Below are 25,997 nucleotides of genomic sequence, written 5' to 3'. Positions count from 1 at the left end.
AGACCCTATAGAAGACTGGAAAATCATGGCCAGCATAATTCTTAACACTCAGAACAGTTCAGTAAGTGCTGTCTAAATGCAGAATCACCAAGGGTTATAGTAGCTGAGTCAACACTGAATTTCTGAAACTGAGCTGACACCATTCTCAGCAGCAATTACATGCAAGTCTGATAGTGTTGAAAAAGGTAACCAATGCCTTTTTTTCCTGAATTCTGCTATGTACTGACCTGCAGCATTATTTGTATTTATGGAGGTAGAGGACACCACAAATGAGAAGATAAATAAAACAATACATAACCTCAGGGTACTCACCTTTTCTCAATAATATATATATAATACATATATCATACACACGGAATGTAATATAATACAGGAAAATGTTTCAAATAAAATACCAGCAAATGTACTCCAATCCATATATAGAATGTATGTCATACAGCAGTCACTCTACAGTTTATTCTTAGGGGAACAGCAAATGTTTCTGTACAATATTTAACAATCTCTTCCATCTATCCATCCAGGCCTTTCCTGGCTTTCTGTTTGGAAGATATTTGCACAAAAAAAGTCCCAAGTACATATCCAGTATGACAGTAATTTGTGCCCACAGATGCACAGAACATTGATACAGACTTAAGCAAACATAATTGTTTAGAGGTATGTGTATCACAAACTGCTTTAAGAACTCTCTGTTGGCAAGTTCTGAGGTAAGCAACACTTAATATAGAATGCCATTTGTATCATTCTGTCCACAAAATATTTGAGTTGTCTGAGGATCTTTAACCTTAATAGAAATAGTTATTATACTGCATGATTAACAATTTTACCCTACCTGAAGGCTATTATTTCTCCCTGTGAAGTGTAGGCTGCAAGGTAGAGTTGAAGTCTAAAATGTTAACAAAATCATTGCTTTGTAAAGTGATTAAAAAATCTTTCTACAGATACAGATGAATGATACAAACTACATTCTACAGAACAAGTACCCAGTGGAGAAGATTCCTCCTGGTTGTGTTTTTGAGACAAGACACCAGCTGACAATCTAATCCAAACTTGTACAAGTGGGCATGTAGAATATATACACCGTTGCATTTGCCCTTTTCTTTCCCTCTCTGCTTGGAGTATGGGGACAGATTTTAATTTGACATCAGAATTTTCTTGTTCTGAACCTCTGCATTACATTTTGTGTTTGTCACTATATCAAACAATTTTAAAAGTAAGCACTTCATATATGCATAACATATTTCACAGTGAGCTCCTGATTTGCAAACATTTTTTTTAAAGCTGCAATATATTCTATGAAACAAAAATCAATATAACATGATATGGGGAGGGGGAATGTTGCACAAATACTATTGCAGTTACCTGATAAATTTTTCCAATTATTATTCTATTGCCAAAACAGGTTATACTGAAAACCTGTGAACAAATTTAAAGTCAATTTTCTAAATTTGCATAGCCTTAGCATATGGCATGCAATCTGAAATACCCGAAGTTCATTATTATTATGCAGCGTTAACTGCTCATGGTCCACCAATTGAAGCAAATTCTTAGGGAAAAAAACTCGCGCTAAAAATTCAAGACCTGATAAGGATAAAGAATTTCCCAAATATTAGAAAGTTTAGGAATGTTTAGCCTAAAATACAAATTTGTGCTTGACAGTAGATTTTAATGGGATTTGGGGATTGTAAGAAATTATAGAGACTTTAAGTTGCTTAAGTGATATACTGCAGCTTTAACTAATACTTTGTCAGCTTTTTACAATAGATTATTGCTGAAATCAAAGTCAACCGTAACTGTAAAAATACTTTATAATGTTGCCAGATCAGTCACAATCAGCTTCAATTTGATCAGTAATCCTATTGCAAAGTATAAAACTGCAGAAATGCAGTAAACACTTTAGTGTCATCTAAAACATTTGGCACCTAATCACTATTCACACAGTCAGTGTAGGTTTACGGCCTTTGTGATACTCCTCATTGTGCAGTTTTGTACTGAAGCATTTAGCTATACTGCAACAATGCAATACGTGGTTAACACTTGGTTAAAGACAACCAAATCCTGGCCCTGAAAAGTAAATTGAGCAGCAGTTGCAGTGGTTAGTTTTGACTTGCGTCTATTTTGCTATAATGTATAAAACTATAGTAATTGTTTAGGAACAGAAGTCAGTACCAGTGACTTATATGTGTATCTATTGCATATATTATTATTTCTTAAAAGTTCCTCATTGCCCTGCAAGTTCTTTCTAAACTTACTGAAATGGCACCAAAATTAGTGTAGGGCTGTCACCACAACTCAAAACAGAGAGGGTTTGGGGTAACAAATTCCTGAGGTTATGTTGGTACAGTGACACAGTAGACTAATGACTGCACTTTTGACAGGTATGCAAAATGACTTTACAAGTGTAACAAAAGGAAAACAAAGGATATATTACTTTACAAAATAAAAGCATTCAAATTTTAAAAACACCTCCAGTGTTAGTTATAGCTTGCAAGTTTAAAAACAGAAAAGCATGCTTACATCTCTTAATTCTCCATAGACACAGCAAATCTAAAATAAGGAAGTGCTTTTGAAAGCCAATTTTGGGGCAAAAGGTATTTTCAAAGCTTCACGTAGCAAAGGAGCTATTAAAAGCAGACAACTGCATGGTTAAAAATTATTACATGGAGCTTGCACAAGAAAGCAAGGCAGAATATTTTTTGAATGGCCTTCTCCCATTGGCATAGAAAGGTATAGTTTATACTTTTTTAAAAATGCAGTGATTTAATACATAAAATTACATCAAGGTCAACTGTCAATTCAAATCTGTTAGTGTTATCAAACTTAAAAGTACTAATATAGTTTATCAAATATGGAAACTGAGGTATACCTTGTTGAGGGAGGTTTATGGTTATAATGTAATGCTTGAAGCGTCTTTGCTATGTCCCAAAAAACCTTGATTTGTTTATACATATAACAGCAGCACACTGAACATTCACCACAAGCTATGTCATATTGGCATTACAATAGTTCTTTTGTGAACGCAAATGTAATAAAAATGAATTGCCCTTCTTTCTGAAATGAAAGGTACTGGAACGGAGGAAACATCCTCACAAGAAGCCAGTTATCTGGTGCACTCCAACTTTTAGCCACGCTCATGTTGCCAAATCTGAGAGCCACGCTCTTCTATGACATGTTCTTAAAGACTCGTCCGTCACCCATTTAGCTTCATTTGCTGGAAGAAAACCGTTCTTCCAGTATCTCAGATGAAGTTTACAGAAGTGTTGAGTGATCCATGCTACAACCACATTGTCTTCCATACTACCTGACTGACTGTGGTACCAGTCACTTCCACTGCCCACTTGCCTTTCCATTGGCTACCAATTCTGTTAAGTGTGTAAGGACAAGATACTGAATTGTTTGTTGTAACCTGTCAAATAAATTCAGCAAATAGCAGCTCTATTGTAGAGTCACTTGGTCTGGTTTATGACCATTGTAACCATCATAGGCTAGATTCTTTGGGAGGAAAGTCAACATTTGTAACCATGGTAACTACTGTCACAATGTTGTCTGTAGTAATCGTGCTCATTAGTCTTTGCATCTGAATAATGCGTTCTGCAACACAACCAGCAGATAGTCTTGCCTCTGCATCATGATCCCAACATTCTTCTATAGTCTCACACAACACAGCTATTCCCTAGAAGAGAACACAAAAGAAAAAAAACTGTTAAGAAAAAATGTCAATCAAATAAAAATAATTGGTGGTGGAAACGCAGGTATAAAAAGAGCATTTCCAGATTAATACAATTGTAAGTGCCAATAGGTTCCTAGAATTTGTATCAGAAAGGTGCAACATCAATCTGTAGGATTTATGCTATTACTTCATAACACAATCAGTTGGATCAGGTAAGGCTACAATGTTACATAGTGCACGCAGAAACATAAATAAAGTCAATCCAAAGTGGAACGGGGGACTAATTGTAAGAAATGTTGAAGTCTAGAGATAAAGTTAAGGGGTTAATAGAAAATAAAATATTAAATTGTATTAGCTTATCTTCAATTACATTTCACATTGATCACTAAAACTCAACTTCACTTCTGCACAATCAGCTCCTTCAACTTCAAATGTAGCTTCATGCATTTAAGTTAAACATAGCTGATGGTGAGGTTTAAAGGGTTAAGCGACCTAAAATTTGCAGCAAGGTGAAAGAAAACTGGTCAGAACCAGTAATCACGCTGAGATGGAGTGGTACTCAAATGGCTGCAATGAACAGGGTCAAACCAGGATCATGACTAGGATGCAAATCGGACTAATTTGGAACCATGGTTAAGAAAGAGTTGCATGCAGCACAAAGTGCAAATGGCCCAGATTTTTAAAAAAATAGTTTCAACCTGAAATAGGAGTTAATCCTGTGAGATATTTAAAATATGGGGCGCAATTCACCCAAAAATGCCAATGTGTCATTTTGGGGGAATTTGGCAGGGATTTCCCCGACAGCTTTTTGGGTGAGATCCACACCTGGATTCACCCACCCGTAAGTCAATTTTTGGAGAGCTTCTCATCAGTCCAGTCCACACTTAGAAAGTTTCATAGATGGGGTATCGAGTATAAAAGCTCGCAAATTATGTTACAGTTATATAGAACGCTGGTTTGGCCACATTTGGAATAACGTGTCCAATTCTGGTCACCACACTACCAGAAGGACGTGGAGGCTATGGAGAGAGTACAGAAAAGGTTTACCAGGATGTTGCCTGATATGGAGAGTATTAGCTATGAGGAGAGATTGAATAAACTGGGATTGTTCTCCCTGGAGAGACGGAGGCTGAGGGGCGACCTGATAGAAGTTTACAAAATTATTAGGGGGATAGATAGAAAGATCAGTCGGAGGCTTTTTCCCAGGGTGGAAATGACAATTACAAGGGCGCACAAGTTTCAGGTGAGGGGGGGGATAGGTTCAGTGGAGATGTGCGGGGGAATTTTATTTTACACAGAGGGTAGTGGTGGCCTCGAATGCAGTCAAGTGAAGTGGTTGAGGCAAATATGTTGGCGACTTATAAGGCTTATCTGGATAGGCACATGAACAGGCGGGGTAATGAAGGATATAGGCAGTTGGTCTAGATAGGACACGTGACTGGCGCAGGCTTGGATGGCCGAATGGCCTGTTCCTGTGCTGTATTGTTCTTTGAGCACACACTGCTATGGGGTTACTGAGGGGGGCCTCCTCACCCATTAGGTACAGCAGGCAGTAAAGGCAACAAATGTATGTTGGCCTTCATAGCGAGAGGATGTGAGGATAAGAATGGGGATAGAGATGTTTCAGTGAAATTGTATAGGATGTTGTTGAGGCCACTCCTCAAATATTGTGTGCAGCTTTGGTACCCTTATTGGAGAAAGGATGATCTTGCTATTGATGATCAGCCATGATCATAATGAATGGCAGAGCAGCCTTGAAGTGCCGAATGACCTATTCTTGCTTCTATTTTCTATGTACCTCCCCAGCCTTTACGACATCCCTTCATAACCCCCCACTTCAGAACCCCCCTTCACACTCCAGCCTCCCCTTTGATGCCCCCCAACCCTTCTCAGTGCCAACCTGTTACCCTGACGCTGGCACCTGACAAAGCCAGACTGGCACGGCAGCAGTGCCAAGAGAGCGCCAGGGTGCTGCTCTGCCCTCGACCACACAGGGGACTCCAATGGGCTCCGATAAGCTTGTGGAGCCTAGTACTTAACAGTGGCCGGATGAGGCCTCGCCAGTGCGGCCAGTGACTTCTAGGCGCCGCGAGAATGTAGCCTCAAATAGACCGCACATATTTAAATGAGACGAATTGCTCGTTTAAATATCATTACTTGGATCACACCCAGTGAGGGCATGATCCAGCTTGCGCAGGCACAGTGGGTCGTGTGATCCCTACATGGTTTTGCACCTGGCGTGAAACTAGATTTGGGCCTCTCCTGCGATGGCCCTAGCACAACGTGATCAGCGCCGGCCGCAACGCGGTGGGAAAATTGGATCCATGGTGAAGGATTGGACTTAAATGGAACAGAGTCGTTTCAGCCAGGAGCAGGGAGGGCTCTTTCGTTGGACTGGCAAGAAGTGGAGCAGATGCAGGAAGTTTTAAACATTGAAGCGGTCCCTCTGGGAGCAAGGCATGCAAGAAACAGTCTGATACGTGAAAGTTTTAAATGTGTCAAATATTGCTCATCTTTTGTGTTGTAGACTATGGTTGAAGAAGAAATGATAGGCAAACCTGCATGGTTCACTGACAGTGCCATCTATTGACCAGAAGGCAACTGCAGTATGATTTTAAAAATGCTGAAATGTAAGTCGGGTTTTATAAAGTCCTGACATAAAAGCATGATTCAAAAATTGTGACATCAGAAGCAAACTTCAAGATCACCTATCTATATATACGGATATAAAACTGATTTGTTAAGTAAATGAAACCTTAACTAGAGAATTGTGTAGGATGAGATCAGAGATTAATTAGCCTTCAGACTCCAGGTCAGAAAACAGGATGAAATGTTCATCCATTTTTGTCAGTTTTTTAAAAAAGTATGAGGGGGTAGAGATGAGCATAACAAATAACAAAACTGATCTGTTCAAATGATTTATAAACAAATACACTTACAGGATGTTTTTGCCAGTGTTCTCTAAAAATAGGTCTCATCTTCTTATGCACAACCACCTCTTGCATATCTTCAAGGGATGGATGTTGTCCAACTTCCTCTTCAAATGGTAACATGTATTCATCTACTGGACCTGAGTGCCAGGCAGATAGTTGTTAACTTTGAAATGCTGGCAATGATGTGGCAGAAATGGTCTTTGAACTTTACACGAAAAATTATAAATATTGTAATATTGATAATGTCGTAATTTATAACAAAAAACATGGGATCAAGAGGTCAAGTATTTAACATGTAAAGTGAAGTTAAGCAAAACAAGCACTATTGACTTAACACCAAAGCTTAAAAAGACTTGTGTATGAAACTCAGTTCTACTCTTACCTGGCACCTCAGGGCCGTGAGGCAATAGTGCACTGTGCAGCCATGCTGCCTTCAGTTCTACTTTTAACATTCCCCCCACACATCTCCACCAAAAGTGGTCCCTTATCTAATGAAATCTTGAAGGATGGGAGGGACATTCATTTTCCCTGGTACCAACCTAAAATATATCCCACAACCCTCTTGTATTTACTTCTCCTTCGAATCCAACTATTCTTCCAATACAAGATTCCATGGGAGACCTGCCGTTGGCTTTTGGCTCCAAGAACTTTTCTTACCAACCTCCAACTATGGATGAGTCAGCTCCTTGTTTGGGCTGCCGACAAATATCCAACTGCCTTACACAGCTTTCCAAGATATCTCTGCTGACTGCTTTCTGCCACAAGGCTCCGTGAGGCCCCTGCAGGTTTCTTCAACTAATTGCAAGGTAGAGCAAATCTTCCAATTGCTTTTTCCTCAGGAAATCCAAGCTGAGATAACGCCCCATATACTATGCTGTGAACAATAAAGCTAGCATTTTCTCTGCTTTAAATGCAGACCTTATTGGCAATTCAGACAGTGAGGGTTTTCTAACACACATGGATGTGCCTCATGGATTGTGGAAAGGCATTAGGGAATAAATTATCTCATAGCTGCATAGTCATCATTACAGACACCTGATTTCATTCCATAATGAAATTGAATTTAAGATTCTCAAGTGTTGTAGTGGGATAATCTCTTTAAATCATTAGCCCAGGTCACTGGATTACTAGTCCAGTAATTTAACCACGATGTTACCATTCTCTAATAGGAGTAAAATTGGGATTGTCACATGGTAACAAGTTGTAGAAGATAATTACAGATGAAGGTAGCCATTTGATTCATTATTGCAAAAAGCTATTTTTGCAAGATAGCATCCAACTGCTTTTTAAAAATTCTCTAGCGTTTGCACCCTGTCTAGAAGTTTATTCTGCACATTGATCACTCCTGTAATTGAAGTATTTTCTGATACCTCTTTGAAACAACTCCTATATAGTTCCAACCCATTTCCCCATATTCTACCCATATTGTTTGAAGTAACATTTCAGGTTAACCTTTTTTACAATCTAATAGATCATCAACCAGTCACATACATTCCAGGCTGTGAAGCCTAATTTTCTCTTGTGCTTTCATCTAACACAGAACAGCGACATTGGCCATCAGTTTCGTGATTCTTCTCTGTACTGTCAACAGTGCTCAGGGGTCTCGATAGTTTCTCAAGAACTTGTATTAAAGGTATAGTTGGGCTAGAGCACAGGTTTGGGACTAGAGCACCAGGGCTTTGAAAATTAGCTTTGCTGGCTTGCATTTTGTCTTTGATATTTACCTGCTATCTGTTGAACTTATTATCTAATAACTTGATGCTCATTTGTTCACCTTTTCTTGGACCAAAGATTCAAACCAGGTCTCACCTCACTATTGTTAATTTGGTTCAAGAAAATACAAATCTGGTCAATATCACAAAGACATTACATTGTTACATCCTTGGTATTGAATACAGGTAGGTGAACAACAATGGAAAATAGCACTGCTGAAATCAAGTTAAAATCCACAAACTCCAAATTCAAAATGAAGCCAATGAGGGGAATTGTAGTGCCACTGCCATCTACTCCTCACCCTCCAGAAACCTTGAATGCTGTGGCCAAGAGTTGAGGTTTAAAGCTATTCGGAGTAACCATTCTGCTACCTTAAGGGAACGCTACACATGTACACCAAGTTGCCTCTGATCCTTGGTGTTTCCCAGGGTCCTGCTGTTCATCACGGATTCCTTTGCCTTGTTTGTCCTGCTCATTACTTCATACTTATCAGGATTGAATTCCATTTGCCACTGATCAGCCCATCTATATCCTCCTGTAATCTAAGGCTATCCTTCCTCACTATTTACCACCCCACCAATTTTCATATCATCCGTAAACTTACTGATTAACTCTCTGACATTCATGTCTAAATCATTTACATAAATCACAAACAGCATAGGCCCTAACACTCATCCCTGCAGGTCTGGTCTTCCATTCATTATGGTTGCATGCAGTAGGTAGTGTGACTGTAGAAACGGTGAAATTGGAGGTTAAATGCAGCTACTCTGGATGATAATTAACCACAAAACAATCAACTAATGTTCGGAAAATAGTTACAAATAAATAATTACATTTACAAAACAATTAAACTATGTATATAATCCAACCATAATATTCTGACTTCTCCAGCACCAACCCATAATTTAATAAAATGGCATCTGCTCCTTTTACACTAATGACACTATCCCCAGCATTTGTCAACCAGACATTCCACCAGCAGCTTCAGAAAAATGTAACTGAATTGATGATCCAAATTTTTCAAAGAATGATAAATGTACGAAAATTCAGTACAGCCTTAAACTCAAGAACTGGATTGTCTCACCTTCGCCGTAGTGTGGCGACTAGGGGATTTTCACAGTAACTTTACTGCAGTGTTAATGTAAGCCTACTTGTGATACTAAGATTATTATTATTATTTTCAAAACCTTAAGTGCAGCACAGTGGTTAGCAATGCTGCCTCACTTCTCCAGGGTCCTGGGTTTAATTCCAGCCTCAGGTGACTGTCTGTGTGGAGTTTGCACTTTCTCCCCGTAACTGCGTGGGTTTCCTCTGGGTGCTCTGGTTTCCTCCCACAGTCCAAAGATGTGGTTCGGTGGATCGGCCAGGCTAAATTGCCCCTTTGTTTCCAAAAGGTTATGTGGGGTTACTGGGTTACGGCGATAGGTGTGGGCTTCTCTTTCCAAGGGCCGGTGCAGACTTGATGGGCCGAATGGTCTCCTTCCGTACTGTAAATTCTCTGATTAAAAGTGACTGCTCTAACCCCCACCATGCCTCACCCACCTACCACCCCCACATCCCCCCCTACCCCACAAGGACCCCACCACTACTGGAGTAAACCTGTCAAGTAAAAATGTTTTTACCAGATTTGGAGATGTGGGGCAGAATTTTCACCCTGATATGGGGGTGAAACTGGAGGCAGGTGGATATGTAATTTCATTTTGTAAACTGGTGTGATGGTTTGCTGGCACCATTCCTCCCATGAGCCATTTTACCAAAGGTGTGAGATTGGAGGCACAATGGCAAGCCACCTGCAAGTAGCAGGAAGCCAACTGAGGTAGCTAGCCAACTTAGGTAAGTTAAAGGCCAACTAAGACCAATTATTAGAGCCAACTGGAATTTTCTAGTTGCCATTGGGGGTCCAATGGCATCAGCAATATTCCGACAGATTCTGAAGAATCTCATCCCCGCACCTCGTTACAGCTGCATTGATCAGCTGTAGGCCGCCTGTGGAGAGGTTTCCAGTCCACAATGGTGGCCCAGCAGCTGTTGCCAAGTTTTAATTCAGGTTTTTTGAATTTCTGAGAGACATTCTCTCCATCTTAAACAACATGCTGTAGCTGCTTTCATCAAGAGCCCTCCTGCCATTCTTAATTGGACAGCAAGCGCATCCTCTGGCCATCAATTGGCCGATTAAGGGAAATTACTGCTGGGTGGCTACTCCCGACAGTGTGGGGTCACTTGACCTCAATGCCAGGGTCCTAGCTGCAAATGCAAAACTCTACCTATAGCAAGTTTAACTTTGAAGTAAACTTCAAACACTTATAATAATCTTATCATCATGCAACCGTATTGTGTATTTTGTAGTCTAACATAGTGCAGACTTAAATAGTGATGTCCTTAAAATTGTAACCAATGTTCCTTCTATTTTTTTTCGTGTATGGTCTTTTCATTTAAATGCGCGGTACTCTTAAATTTTTTGCGTGTCATGAACTTGTACTAGCTCAAAAGAAATTACTTGCTCATTGCTCAATGGCAACTTGTGAGCTGCTGTGCAGTGTGCAAGTAAGACTTGTAACCAAGTGCATAGTGATGGTTAAGAGAAGGGAAAGGAATTGTATAGGACAAGCTGATGAACTTTTATAATCCAATACATAAATCTTGGCTCACCAATAATTTTTAATTAGTGTTAGGGGATGGAACAGAGGAAGTATATGGTTTGAAAGCTCTTTGGGGCGGGGTTGGTATGATGATCTTTGGAAAGGTCTCCTTCGCACTGTATGATTTTAAGGTGACGGTAGCATTGTGGATAGCACAATCACTTCACAGCTCCAGGGTCCCAGGTTCGATTCCAGCTTGGGTCACTGTCTGTGCGGAGTCTGCACATCCTCCCAGTGTGTGTGTGGGTTTCCTCCGGGTGCTCCGGTTTCCTCCCACAGTCCAAAGATGTGCAAGTTAGGTGGATTGGACATGATAAATTGCCCTTAGTGTCCAAAATTGCTCTTAGTGTTGGGTGGGGTTACTGGGATAGGGTGGAGGTGTTAACCTTGGTTAGGTGCTCTTTCCAGGAGCCGGTGCAGACTTGATGGGCCGAATGGCCTCCTTCTGCACTGTAAGTTCTATATATGTGTGTGCACGCATGTTGGTCAAGATGAAGGAATACTGACTTGGGAAATGGAAGGTTTATTTTGCTACTTTTTCATGACTGTCCAGCTAGAGTTAAATATCTGCATTGCTCCACCTATGTTTCTCTGTTCAGGCATACTCTGCTAGCCCCCTCTTTGGCCAAGGACGTTTGGGGTCAAGGTAATTATGCAGAAGTGTATTGTACCTGAAGGTTTGGATGATTGCAACTTCTTTAGGAATGGAACTCAATCTTTTGGTTGATGCCAAGATCAGTTCAGTTTTCCAAAGAAAGTATGTTGGCTTGAGGCCATTTGGAATAGCCATTCAACCGATCAATCTTTTTCTGCCATTCATTTAGATAATGGCTGATCTCTATCTCAAATTGATTTACCACTTTATTCTGTAACCCTCAATATAATTAGCTATCAAAAATCTATTGGAGTCTTAAAATTTTCAATGGGGTGAGGAACTTCAGTTATGTGGCGAGAACAGAGAAGTTAGGTTCCTCTCCTTAAAGCAAAGAAAGCAGACATTTGATAACTACGTTCAAAATCATGAGGGGTTTTGATAATAGTAAATAAGGAGAACCTGTTTCCACCAGGGTTTCAGTAATAAAAGACACAGATTTAAGGTGATTGCCAAAAAAAAGAGGGGAGAATTCTTTAAAAAAAACATACTCAGTTGTGATTATTAGCCGAAAGTACGGTGAAAGCTTTGGTTAGCTAGCAATGGGAATTGCGTTGTGCATCTCAGTCTCTTCTATTTTTCAGGAAAAAAATAATGGAACTAAATAGTGGTATTTAAAAATTACATACAATTGAAAAATTCTCAAAGTTTGTTTGACCACTGAGCCATGGCTGACACCGCTATAGGTCTGCAGACAGTCTTATGCAGCCCAGAAATTAGTCAACTAGATACTATTGAATGATCTTCGAAATTGCATTTACTGTTGAATGGTAAAGTTATGAGGATAGGATGCATAACATTTGGCTTGTATTCCCTTGAGTAGAGAATATTAAGAAGTGATCTAATCCAGGTCCCGTGAAGGTGTTTGATACAGTAGAGGTAAAGGCAAGGTTACCACTTCTTTGGTGGAGGGGGGTTGTTGGGGAATAACAATACTTGTAGTGGTAAATAAGATATTCACCAATGAAGCAAATAGCAAATTTAGGATAAACTAGATAAACATAAGGGAGAAAGGAATAAAAAGAATTGCTGTTGGAATTAAGAGGAACGGGAGGAATAGCATAAATGCTGGCATGGGCCAGTTTGGCTGAATGGCCTGTTTTTGTACTGTGAATTCCATGTAACTAAACCTTTCTGAACAAGTGTGGAGTGCCAGGGAGAGTTCCTCAGGAGGAAGCAGAATATAAAGTTTTATTATGAACTTCAACTGAGAAGCAACAAAGTAGCCATTTACATTTTTTTTATTGTTAGAATAAGAAAAATCAGACCAACCATCAGTAGCTGTGCACCTTGATGCCAATTCCCACAGCACGAGACCCATTGAGTACATGTCTATCCTGAGGAATGCATCACGTTGGAAATTTATAGCACCTTCCAAGACCTCTGGAGCCATGTACCTTCGGGTGCCAACCTGGGATGAAAGAAAAAGAGAGTTTAAACAAAATCTGATATGCACATTTTTATTGGCTAAAAAAAGGTCTCATTTGGGTCTTCGGGGTTATGGTTTCAGGGTTGGATTCAGTCAGGTAAAAATAACGTGCAATACGAAGTCACATCAGATTATATTTAATGCTTTGGATAATTTTATTCGGCAACATGAGAAACAGGCAGGAAAGGAACAAATAACACTTCATGGCCCACTTTTTGCAATAATAATGATGGTGAAACTGTCAGCAATCACAGTATTTACAACACTAAAACTGACAGCAACGTCGGGAATTTGTACCTGCAAACATTAAGTGCAGAAATCGATGACTGCTTTCAGTATTGACAGAAGGGGATTCAGTGTTGGTAATGCCATTGAACGTCATGATGATGTGGTTGCATTCTCTCTTGTCGGTGATAGTCACTGGAGATTGACCCGGCACTTGAGTGGCAAGAATGTCACTTGCCACTTATCAGCCCGGGCCTGAATGCTGTCCAGATACTGCTGCATATGGATACAGGCTGCTCGGTGTCTGAGTCACAAATGGTGCTGAGCGTTGTGAACATTAACATCTTTACTTTAGACCTTTTGATGGAAGGAAGGTTATTAGAATGCTCGCAGGGATGTTTTGAACAAAGAACAAAGAAAATTACAGCACAGGAACAGGCCCTTCGGCCCTCCCAGCCTGCGCCGATCCAGATCCTTTATCTAAACCTGTCTCCTATTTTCCAAGGATCTACTTCCCTCTGTTCCCCGCCCGTTCATATATCTGTCTAGATGCACCTTAAATGATGCTATCGTGCCTGCCTCTACCACCTCCGCTGGCAAAGCGTTCCAGGCACCCACCACCCTCTGCGTAAAAAACTTTCCACGCACATCTCCCTTAAACTTTCCCCCTCTCACCTTGAAATCGTGACCCCTTGTAATTGACACCCCCAATCTTGGAAAAAGCTTGTTGCTATCCACCCTGTCCATACCTCTCATCATTTTGTAGACCTCAATCAGGTCCCCCCTCAACCTCCGTCTTTCCAACAAAAACAATCCTAATCTACTCAACCTTTCTTAATAGCTAGCACCCTCCATATCAGGAAACATCCTGGTGAACCTCCTCTGCACCCTCTCCAAAGCATCCACATCCTTCCGGCAATGTGGCGACCAGAACTGCATGCAGTATTCCAAATGTGGCCTAACCAAAGTCCTATACAACTGTAACATGACCTGCTGACTCTTGTACTCAATACCCCGTCCGATGAAGGCAAGCATGCTGTATGCCTTCTTGACCACTCTATCAACCTGCGTTGCCACCTTCAGGGTACAATGGACCTGAACTCCCAGATCTCTCTGTACATCAATTTTCCACAGGACTCTTCCATTGACCATAAAGTCCGCTCTTGAATTAGATCTTCCAAAATGCATTACCTCGCATTTGCCTGGATTGAACGCCATCTGCCATTTCTCTGCCCAACTCTCCAATCTATCTATATTTTGCTGTATTCTCTGACAGTCCGCCTCGCTATCTGCAACTCCACCAATCTTAGTATCATCTGCATGTGGTGAATGTAACGTAGTAATTCACACTGTATTTACCAATACTATTGTAAGCGCAGTAGCTTTATCCGACCACTAGGGGAGTAGCTCTGGGAATGCTCAGGAGTTTGTACAGGGCTCCACCCTTGGCTCTGCCCACGACTCCTCCCCCTTGACTGCTGTATAAATAACTGTGTCCAGGGCCAGCCTGCAGTTCATCGAGAGTTCAACGGGTAACAGGCTGGCTCTACAGTAAGTAGATTAAAACCACTGTTCATATCTTAAAACACGTGTCTCATGAATTGATGGTTCCATCAATTTAATCTACTTAAGAACAGTCAGGATCGATCATGGGATCAGCCCTCAAGCCTGGACGCCTGGAAAGCAACCCACAGGATGCAGAGGCAAAAGAAATCTCCCACTGGCTGCGGTGCTTTAAGGCCTACCTGGCAGAAGCGAGCACAGCAGAAACAACAGAGGAACAGAAGTTAAGTCTACTGCACGCGAGGGTGAGCCACAGAATCTCTACGCAACTAAACTCGGCCGGTTCATATACTACAGCGCTAGCGATACTCGATAAGATGCGTGTAAGGCCCATTAACAAAGTTTACGCACACCATATGTTCACGACTCGCCGCCAGCGGCCTACAGAATCACTCGCCGAATTTTAAGAGAGCTCAATAATCTATCTAATAACTGTAACTTTCAAGCGGTTACCGCGGCTGAACATAGAGAACTGGCTGTACCCAATGTTTTTGTAGCGGGACTCGGGTCTAATTATGTGCGCCAATGACTGCTGGAAAAGGGGGCCCAAGACTTAGAAACAACTGCGAAAATTGCTACCACGATGGAGGTCTCCTTCCGCAGCCTCACCTCGTTCCCCGCGACCCAATCATGGGCCCCCGACCAGCGACTCCCCCAGGCCTGTGCCACGCGGCCGCCCAGCCACCAGACTGCTCCAGCCTGCCATTTCTACGGGCAGAATCAGCACCCGCGGCAGCACTGCCCGGCCCGCAACGTGACCTGCAGCAGCTGCGGGCGGAAAGGCCACTACGCGAGAGTGTGCCTCGCAAAAAGGGCCCCAGCGTCCAACACCCCAGCGGCACGAAGTAATCGCTCCCCACACCCGCATGCTCGCAGGGCCCAAAACGCTGCGGCCTATGTCCCGACCCCGCCCCCTCCCGCCACGTGCGATCCATGGGGGCCGCCATCTTGGCAAACCTCCACCACGCGGCCGGCCACGTGCAACTCATGGGGGCCGCCATCTTCCTCGCCGCCCGCCACGTGCAATCCACGGGCCCGACCTGCATCTCCACGCTCGGACAACTCATCGGAAGAGTACGACCTCCCCGGGCGCTCGTCACGAGGCCCGCAACTCGGCGCAGTCACCCTGGATCAATCACGCCCGAAGCATCTGTGAAATTCAATGGCAGAGGTCCAAATCAACGGGTACAACACGCCATGCCTTTTTGACTCCGGGAGCACTGAGAGCTTCATACACCCAGACCTGGTAAGACGCTGTTCGCTCTCCGTTTTCCCCATGCGGCAAACTATCTCGCTCGCTTCAGGCTCCCATTCTGTACAGATCCAGGGGCGCACCGCCGCGACACTCACAATCAGAGGCGCTAGCTACTCAAAATTTCAGCTCTACGTTTTGCCCGACCTATGCGCGCCACTCTTATTGGGCCTAGATTTTCAATGTAATCTTAAGAGCCTCACCCTCAGCTTCGGCGGGCCCCTGCCCCCACTCACTATCTGCAGCCTTGCTACACTGCGAATCTCCCCCCCTCCTCTCTTCGCCAATCTCACAAAGGACTGTAAACCCGTAGCCACTCGTAGCAGGCGATACAGCCTGCAGGATAGGGTATTTATCAGATCAGAGGTCCAAAGGCTTCTCAGTGAGAGGATTATAGAGGCCAGCAATAGTCCCTGGAGAGCTCAGGTGGTGGTCGTTAAGACCGGGGAAAAATTCCGCATGGTTGTCGACTATAGTCAGACCATAAATAGATTTACGCTCCTCGACGCGTATCACCTCCCCAGGATTGCAGACATGGTAAATCAGATCGCCCAGTATCGGCTCTTTTCCACGGTGGATCTGAAGTCTGCATACCATCAGATCCCAATCCGCCCGGAGGACCGCCACTACACGGCATTCGAGGCCGATGGCCGCCTCTTCCATTTCCTCCGGGTCCCCTTCGGCGTCACTAATGGGGTCTCGGTGTTCCTACGAGCAATGGACCGAATGGTGGACCAGTACGGGCTGCGGGCCACGTTTCCGTACTTGGACACTGTCACCATCTGCAACTATGACCAGCAGGATCACGACGCCAACCTCCACCATTTTTTCCAGACAGCATAGAAATTAAACATCACCTACAACAAAGAGAAATGCGTTTTCCGCACAAACAAACTGGCCATCCTCGGCTCCGTAGTGGAAAACGGAGTCCTGGGCCCAGACCCGGACCGTATGCTCCCCCTCTTAGAACTCCCCCTCCCCCATTGCCCCAAGGCCCTCAAACAGTGCTTGGGCTTCTTCTCCTACTACGCCCAGTGGGTCCCTCAATATGCGGACAAAGCCCGCCCACTCTTTAAGGCCACACAATTTCCCCTGTCAGCTGAGGCACGCCAGGCCTTCAACTGCATCAAGGAGGACATCGCCAAAGCGGCCATGCGGGCGGTGGATGAATCCACTCCATTCCAGGTTGAGAGCGACACCTCAGAGGTAGCTCTAGCAGCCACACTAAATCAGGCAGGGAGACCAGTCGCATTTTTCTCCCGTACCCTCTCCGCTTCAGAACTCCGACACTCCTCAGTCGAGAAAGAAGCACAAGCCATTGTGGAGGCTATTCGTTACTGGAGGCACTACCTCGCAGGTAGGAGGTTCACCCTCATCACCGACCAAAGATCGGTCGCCTTCATGTTTGATAACTCGCAAAGGGGCAAAATAAAAAACGATAAAATTCTTCGGTGGAGGATCGAACTCTCCACCTACAGCTATGATACTAAGTATCGACCCGGGAAGCTCAACGAGCCTCCGGATGCCCTATCCCGCGGGACATGCGCCAGCGCGCAGATTGACAGACTGAAAGTCATCCACAATGACCTCTGCCACCTGGGGGTCACCCGGCTCGCCCACTACATCAGAGCCTGAAACCTGCCTTTCTCCAACGAGGAGGTAAAAGCGGTCACCAGGGACTGCCCGATCTGTGTGGAGTGCAAACCGCACTTCTATAGACCAGACAGGGCCCACCTGGTCAAGGCTTCTAGGCCATTTGAATGCCTCGCGACTGATTTCAAAGGGCCACTCCCCTCAACTAACAAGAACGTTTACTTGCTAAACATCGTAGATGAGTTCTCCCGTTTCCCATTTGGTATCCCGTGCCCCGACATGACCTCCCACACAGTCATTAGGGCCATACATAGCATCTTCACCCCGTTTGGTTTCCCCAGCTACGTGCACAGCGACCGGGGTTCGTCCTTTATGTGCGACGAGCTGCGTCAGTACCTGCTCGACAAGGGCATCGCCTCGAGCAGGACTACCAGTTACAACCCCAGGGGGAACGGGCAGGTGGAGAGGGAGAACGCGACGGCCTGGACGACCGTCCTACTGACCCTCCGGTCTAGAAAGCTCAAAGTCCCCCAGTGGCAAGAAGTCCTCCCAGACGCGCTCCACGCTATTAGGTCCCTCTTATGTACAGCGACCAATCAGACCCCTCACGAGAGGCTCTTCATTTTTTCCAGGGGCACTACCACGGGGGTCTCACTTCCGGCATGGCTGAGGACACCGGGCCCGGTACCCCTGAGGAAACACGTCAGGGCACACAAAACCGACCCCCTTGTTGAGAAGGTGCGCCTGCTCCACTCCAACCCCCAGTACGCCTTTGTCGAGTTCCCTGACGGCCGCCAGGACACAGTATCCCTCCGGGATAGGGCACCCGCTGGATCCAGCGCCCCCTCTACCCCCACAGAAGGACTCCTCACCCTACACCCCATACTGCCGCCCCCTCGCGCTCCCGAGCCTGCTCCACCAGTTCCGTGCACCCGCGCCGGCCAGCCCCCAGTCGAACCAGAAGAGTATGAAGCTCGGACACAACCCTCCCTGGAGTCCGCCATTGTACCCCAGCACACAACACCCATCCAGCCACCGCAAGAGGCTGCAACCCCGGTGCTCCGCAGATCACAGCGGACAGTTCGACCACCGGAGAGACTTACTTTGTAGACCACCACTCCCGCCGGACTTGATTTTTTTTGCAGGGGGTGAATGTGGTGTATGTAACGTAGTAATTCACACTGTAATTACCAATACTATTGTAAGCGCAGTAGCGTTATCCGACCACTAGGGGGAAGTAGCTCTGGGAATGCTCAGGAGTTTGTACAGGGCTTCACCCATGGCTCTGCCCACGACTCCTCCCCCTTGACTGCTGTATAAATAACCGTGTCCAGGGCCAGCCTGCAGTTCATCGAGAGTTCAACGGTAACAGGCTGGCTCTGTAGTAAGTAGATTAAAACCACTGTTCATATCTTAAAACACGTGTCTCGTGAATTGATGGTTCCATCACTGCAAACCTGCTAATGAGACCACCTATACCTTCCTCCAGATCATTTATGTATATCACAAACAACAGTGGTCTGAGCACGGATCCCTGTGGAACACCACTAGTCACCTTTCTCCATTTTGAGACACTCCCTTCCACCACTACTCTCTGTCTCCTGTTGCCCAGCCAGTTCTTTATCCATCAAGCTAATACACCCTGAACCCCATACGACTTCACTTTTTCCATCAACCTGCCATGGGAAACTTTATCAAACGCCTTACTGAAGTCCATGTATATGATATCTACAGCCCTTCCCTCATCAATTAACTCTGTCACTTCCTCAAATAATTCTATTAGGTTTGTAAGACATGACCTTCCCTGCACAAAACCATGCTGCCTATCTGATAAGTCTATTTTCTTCTAAATGTGAATAGATCCTATCCCTCAGTATCTTCTCCAACAGTTTGCCTACCACTGATGTCAAGCTCACAGGTCTATAATTCCCTGGATTATCCCTGCTACCCTGCTTAAACAAAGGGACAACATTAGCAATTCTCCAGTCCTCTGGGACCTCACCCGTGCTCAAGGATGCTGCAAAGATATCTGTTAAGTCCCCAGCTATTTCGACCCTCGCTTCCCTCAGTAACCTGGGATAGATCCCATCCGGTCCTGGGGACTTGTCCACCTTAATGTCTTTTAGAATACCCAAAACTTCCCCCTTCCGTATGACGACTTGACCTAGAGTATTTAAACATCCATCCCTAGCTTCAACATCCGTCATGTCCCTCTCCTTGGTGAATACCGATGCAAAGTACTCATTAAGAATCTCACCCATTTCCTCTGACTCCACGCATAAATTCCCTCTTTTGTCTTTGAGTGGGCCAATCCTTTCTCTAGTTACCCTCTTGCTCCTTATATACGAATAAAAGGATTTAGGATTTTCCTTAACCACTGTTAGCCAAAGATATTTCATGACCCCTTTTCGCCCTCTTTATTGCGCGTTTGAGATTCGTCCTACTTTCCCGATATTCCTCCAAAGCTTCATCAATTTTGAATTGCCTCGATCTTATGTGTGCTTCCATTTTCATTTTAGCTAGTCTCATAATTCCACCCGCCATCCATGGTTCCCTAATCTTGCCATTTCTATCCCTCATTTTCACAGGGACATGTCTGTCCTGCACTGTAATCAACCTTTCCTTAAAAGACTCCCACATTTCAAATGTGGATTTACCCTTAAACAGCTGCTCCCAATCCACATTCCCGAGCTCCTGCCGGATATTGTTACACTCTGCCTGTCCCCAATTTAGCACTCTTCCTTTAGGACCACTCTCGTCTTTGTCCATGAGTATTCTAAAACTTACGGAATTGTGATCGCTATTCCCAAAGTAATCACCGACTGAAACTTCAACCACCTGGCCGGGATCATTCCCCAATACCAGGTCCAGTATGGCCCCTTCCCGAGTTGGACTATTTACATACTGCTCTAAAAAACTCTCCTGGATGCTCCTTACAAATTCTGCTCCATCTACCCCTCCAACACTACACGAGTCCCATTCAATGTTGGAGAAGTTAAAATCTCCCATCACAACCACCCTATTGCTCCTACATTTTTCTATAATCTGTCTGCATATTTGTACCTCTACTTCATGCTCGCTTTTGGGAGGCCTGTGGTAAAGTCCCAACAATGTTACTGCACCCTTCCTATTTCTCAGCTCTACCCATATTGCCTCAGTGCTCAAACCCTCTATAGTGCCCTCCTTAATCACAGCTGTGACATCATCTCTGACTAGTAATGCAACTCTTCCACCCCTTCTACCTCCCTCTCTATCCCTCCTGAAGCATCTATACCCTGGGATATTCAGTTGCCAGTCCTGCCCTTCCCTCAACCAAGTCTCAGTAATACCAATAACATCAAAATTCCCAGGTACTAATCCAAACCCTAAATTCATCTGCCTTACCTGCTACACTTCTCGCATTAAAACAAATGCACCTCAGACCACCTGTCCCTTTGCGTTCATCATCTCTTCCCTGTCTACTCTTCCCCTTAGTCACATTGAGTTTATTATCTAGTACCTTACTGGCTTTAGTTGCTGCCTCTTTACTGACCTCTAGCTTCCTAATCTGGTTCCCATCCCCCTGCCACATTAGTTTAAAACCTCCCCAACAGTGTGAGCAAAAGCACCCCCTAGGACATTGGTTCCAGTCCTGCCCAGGTGTAGACCATCCGGTTTGTAATGGTCCCCCACCCCCCCCCGAGCCAGTTCCAATGTCCAAAAAATCTGAACCTCTTCCTCCTGCACCATCTCTCAAGACACGTATTCATTCCGATTATTCTTGAATTTCTACTCTGACTGTCTCATGGCACTGGTAGCAATCCTAAGATTACTACCTTTGAGGTCCTATTTTTTAAACTTATCTCCTAACTCTCTAAATTCTGATTGTAGGACCTCATCCCGTTTTTTACCTATATCGTTGGTGCCTATATGCACCACGACAACTGGCTGTTCACCCTCCCCTTTCAGTATGTCCTGCAGCCGATCTGAGACATCCCTGACCCGTGCACCCGGGAGGCAACATACCATTCGGGAGTCTCGTTTTCGACCACAGAAACGCCTGTCTACTCCCCTTACGATTGAATCCCCTATGATTATAGCCCTGCCAGTCTTTTTACCGTCCTTCTGTGCAGCAGAGCCAGCCACGGTGCCATGAGACTGGCTACTACTGCCTTCACCTGGTGAGTCATCTGCCCCAACAGTATCCAAAACGGTATACCTGTGTTGGAGGGAGATGACCGCAGGGGACACCTGCACTGCCTTCCTGCTCTTTCTCTGCCTTTTGGTCACCCATTCCCTGTCTCCCTCACCAATCCTAATCTGCGGTGTGACCAACTCACTGAATGTGCTATCGACGACCTCCTCAGCATCGCGGATGCTCCAAAGTGAGTCCATCCGCAGCTCCAGAGCCGTCATGCGGTCTAACAGGAGCTGCAGCTGGACACACTTCCCGCACATGAAGGAGTCAGGGGCATCGGCCGCATCCCTGAACTGGGACAGAGATGATTGACCTCTGACATCCATAAACACCTTCCCCTATGATAGGTATTGAAAGCTTTCGCCCTGATTTAACAGTCTCCAGTTATGCTAGGGTTCCTCGAGTCAAATGCTGCCCTGATGTCAAGAGCAATCACTCTCCAGTTCAGATCTTTTGTCCATGTTTGGACGAAGGCTGCAATGAGGTCAGGAGCTAAATGGTTCTGGCAGAACCCAAACTGAGCATCGGCGGGCAGGTTATTATTGGGGGCTGGTTTAGCACTAAAAAGCTAAAGGGCTAAAGAGCTAGCTTTTAAAGCAGACCAAGGCAGGCCAGCAGCAGATTCAATTCCCGTACCAGCCTCCCCGAACAGGCACCGGAATGTGGCGACTAGGGGATATTCACAGTAACTTCATTTGAAGCCTACTTGTGACAATAAGCAATTTTCATTTCATTTTTCAAGTAAAGGTAGCTTGGTGGCACTCTTGATAACTATTTCCCAACATTTTACTGATGATTGAGAGAAGACTGATGGGTTGGATTAGTCCTGCTTGTTGTGGACAGGATATACCTGGCGAATTTTCCACATTGCTAAAAAGATGCCAGTGTTGTAGATGGAATTCAATAACTTGGCTAAGGGCGCGGATCGTTCTGGAACACAAGTACTATTGCCGGAATGTTGTCAGGGCCGACAGCCTCTGAAGTATTCAGTGCCTTCTGTATTTCGTGATATCATGTGGAGTGAATTGAATTTGAAGACTGACATCTGTGATGCTGGGGACCTCAGAAGGCTAAGATGGAACATCCCATTTGGCATTTTTGGCAAGAATAGTTGGAAATACTTCAACCTTCTCCTTTGCACTGATGTGCTGGTTTCCCCATCATTAAGGGTGTAGACATTTGTGGAATCCTCTTCCAGTGAGTGTTTTATTGTCCATCACCATTCATGACTGGATATGGCAGGATGCTGATCTTAGATTAGGCTGTGGGATTGCATAGCTCCGCCTGTTGCATCCGCTGTTTGGCACGTAAGTAGAACATAGAACATAGAACAGTACAGCACAGAAAAGGCCCTTCGGCCCTCGATGTTATGCCGAGCAATGATCACCCTACTCAAACCCACGTATCCACCCTATACCCGTAAGCCAACAATCCCCCCATTAACCTTACACTACGGGCAATTTAGCATGGCCAATCCACCTAACCCGCACATCTTTGGACTGTGGGAGGAAACCGGAGCACCCGGAGGAAACCCACGCACACACGGGGAGGACGTGCAGACTCCACACAGACAGTGACCCAGCCGGGAATCGAACCTGGGACCCTGGAGCTGTGAAACATTTATGCTAACCACCATGCTACTGTGCTGCCCTGGTAGGTTCACCAGGATGACACCTCAATTTTAGATGAATCCATATACACTCATTAAACCAGGGTTGATCTCCTGGCTTGATCGTAATGGTACAATGGGGATGTGCCGTGCCACGAGGTTCTAGACTGTGTTGATTGGTTGTTCTTCTACTTTTTAATCAATGCAGTTACGTGCAGTTATGGGGTATAGAAGGGTACAGGCAGTTGGTCTTGATAGGACACATGATCGGCGCAGGCTTGGAGGGCCGAAGGGCCTGTTCTGGTGCTGCATTGTTCTTTGTGCCTGAAAATACTCGACTTAGCGCCTGATTTAAGCTGCAATGAAGGAAGGGAAGTCCATTGGCACTGACAACATTTGGATTTTGTGGGAAGCTTTTCAAGGTCAGTGGAAAGCACTATTGTTTTGTCACTGACTGCAAAATCGAAGTAAAAATCCACGCTGTACATGCCCCATTATGAGAATATACAACCAGATCATGTGTTCATAGGGAAAGGAGAATTCTGTTCAGATATAATAACCCAATACCCAAAGAAGTGTTGGAAAGAATATTCTTTGGTTGTACTCAAAGAATGAAAATTGATACAGACCCACAATATTTGTTCAAGGGTTCTGCTTCCCCAGATTGGCTCCCAACCTAGTCTAAAGACTGCAGCCCCTATTGGAATTAAGAATCACTCAAGTCTCCATCCTTCTGACTACATTAAATAATTTAGGAGGAAAGGAGACCCAAAATTAGACGTCTCCATGACTGAAACATAATAGTCGGGATTCTCCGACCCCGCGCCGGGTCAGAGAATCGGCGTGGGGGCGCGAGAATCGCACCATGCCGCCCCGCCGATTCTCGGGCGCCCGCGGGATCGCCGCTATGCTGGTCCGGGGCCATTGAAAGCGCCCCTCCTGGTGATTCTCCGGGCTTCGATGGGCCGAGTGCCTGCCGAGTTCAGCGGAATCCCGCTGGCGTGGGTTACATATGGTCCCACCAGGCAGGACCTCGGAGTTCTGGCTGCGGGGGTCGTCCTGGTGGCGGGGCTGGTCTCCATGGTGGCCTGGCCTGCGACTGGGGCCTACCGATCGGCGGGCAGGCTGGCTCCGTGGGGGGGGCCTATGTTCCTCCGTGGTGGGCCCCTGTAGGGCTCCGCCATATTGCCCACGAGCCGGCGCAAAGACGGGAACCCATGCACATGCACGTACTCGCGCCGGCCGTGGCACGCATGCGCGGACTCGCAACGCCCATGGCCAGCTTTCGGACGTCTCAGCTGCGGACACCACTTCAGCGGCGTACTAGCCCCCTAGGAAGGGGTGAATACCTGCCAATCGAGGCCCGTTGATGCCAGAGTGGCTCGCCCTGCTTTTCACGCCGGTGTCAGAACTTGGCCGCAGGATTGGAGAATCCTGGCCAATGTATTTTAAAATTTTGAGATGGTGGTGGTGTTTGGGGTGGGGGGGGGGGAAGAGAGAGAGAGAGAGAGAGAGAGAGAGAGAGAGAGAGAGAGAGAGAGAGAGAGAGAGAGAGTACTTTGGTTCGCAAGAAATAAATTTGTACTCTTCAAGGATGTTGGTGCTTCGGAAAGAAATGTTGGAACGGCAGATGTAGAAGATTTAGATGGTATTTGAGGAAAAAGGTTTTCTCCCAGAGGCTGGTGGCAATCTGGAACTCACTGCCTGAAAAAATGGTAGAGGGAGCAACCGTCACAACATTTAAGTAGCACTGATGAGCATTTGAAACGCAATAGCATACAAGACAATGGATCAAGTGCTGGAAAATGGGATTCAAATGGATAGGTGCTTGATGGCCGACGAAGACATGATGGGCCACGTGTCATCTTTCTGTGTTTTCAGGCTCATAAAGATTCTTTCTGCTCTGCACCAATAATATTCCTCAGTCCCCTTAGAAGAACTGATCTAATGTACTTTCGCTTTTATTTATTTCACACACTAGGCACACAAGCAGTTGTCAAATCAAAGACAACTAAACGAGAGGTCAGTTTTAGGATAATAGGTAGCAAATTCTAAACGGAGTTGAGGAGAAACTATTTCTCCCAAAGGGTTGTGAATCTCTGGAATACGCTACCCCGGAGTGCAGTGGATGCAGGGACAGCGAGTACATTTAAGGAGGAGTTAGACAGTTTTAATGGGTTGAAGCGTTGTGGAGAACGGGCAGGACGGAAGGGTTAACACCAGGATGAGATCAGCCATGATTGAATAGCGGAGCAGACTCGATGGGCCAAATGGCTGAATTCTGCTCTTATATCCTGTGAACTTGACCTTTGTGTCTACTTTGAAAAGGCGTTAAAGCATATAGTCTGACAGGTATTTGCTTTGAACATGTTTCATGCAGTAATTCTTGATTAAACCACATCTTAATAGTTCATACCTGGCCGTGAGTATCACCCGCTGACTTCCCAGCTTCAAATCTCAAAGCTAAACCAAAGTCTCCTATACAAGCAGTGAGATTGTTCTTCAGCAACACATTTTTACTTTTGAAGTCCCTGTTCAAACAGAA

General features: G+C 45.0%; 1 protein-coding gene across 3 annotated transcripts in view; it reads right to left on the bottom strand.

Moving 5' to 3' along the window:
* Nucleotides 1-407: 407 nt before the first annotated feature.
* Nucleotides 408-25,997, bottom strand: part of LOC119962101 (activin receptor type-2A) — a 197,041-nt gene continuing 171,451 nt past the window's right edge. For all 3 annotated transcript variants that reach the window (XM_038789970.1, XM_038789969.1, XM_038789971.1), the window contains 4 exons: nt 25,869-25,983; nt 12,877-13,015; nt 6,607-6,737; nt 408-3,670 (listed from right to left, as the gene is read on the bottom strand). In XM_038789970.1, coding sequence (XP_038645898.1) covers nt 3,476-3,670; nt 6,607-6,737; nt 12,877-13,015; nt 25,869-25,983 — 580 coding nt within the window. In that variant the 3' untranslated portion in view covers nt 408-3,475. The remainder of the gene's footprint in view (nt 3,671-6,606; nt 6,738-12,876; nt 13,016-25,868; nt 25,984-25,997) is intronic.

The sequence above is a fragment of the Scyliorhinus canicula genome, chromosome 2 (assembly GCF_902713615.1).
Source record: "Scyliorhinus canicula chromosome 2, sScyCan1.1, whole genome shotgun sequence".
In the NCBI taxonomy this organism is placed as follows: domain Eukaryota; kingdom Metazoa; phylum Chordata; class Chondrichthyes; order Carcharhiniformes; family Scyliorhinidae; genus Scyliorhinus; species Scyliorhinus canicula.
This window is presented reverse-complemented; position numbering and strand designations above follow the sequence as displayed.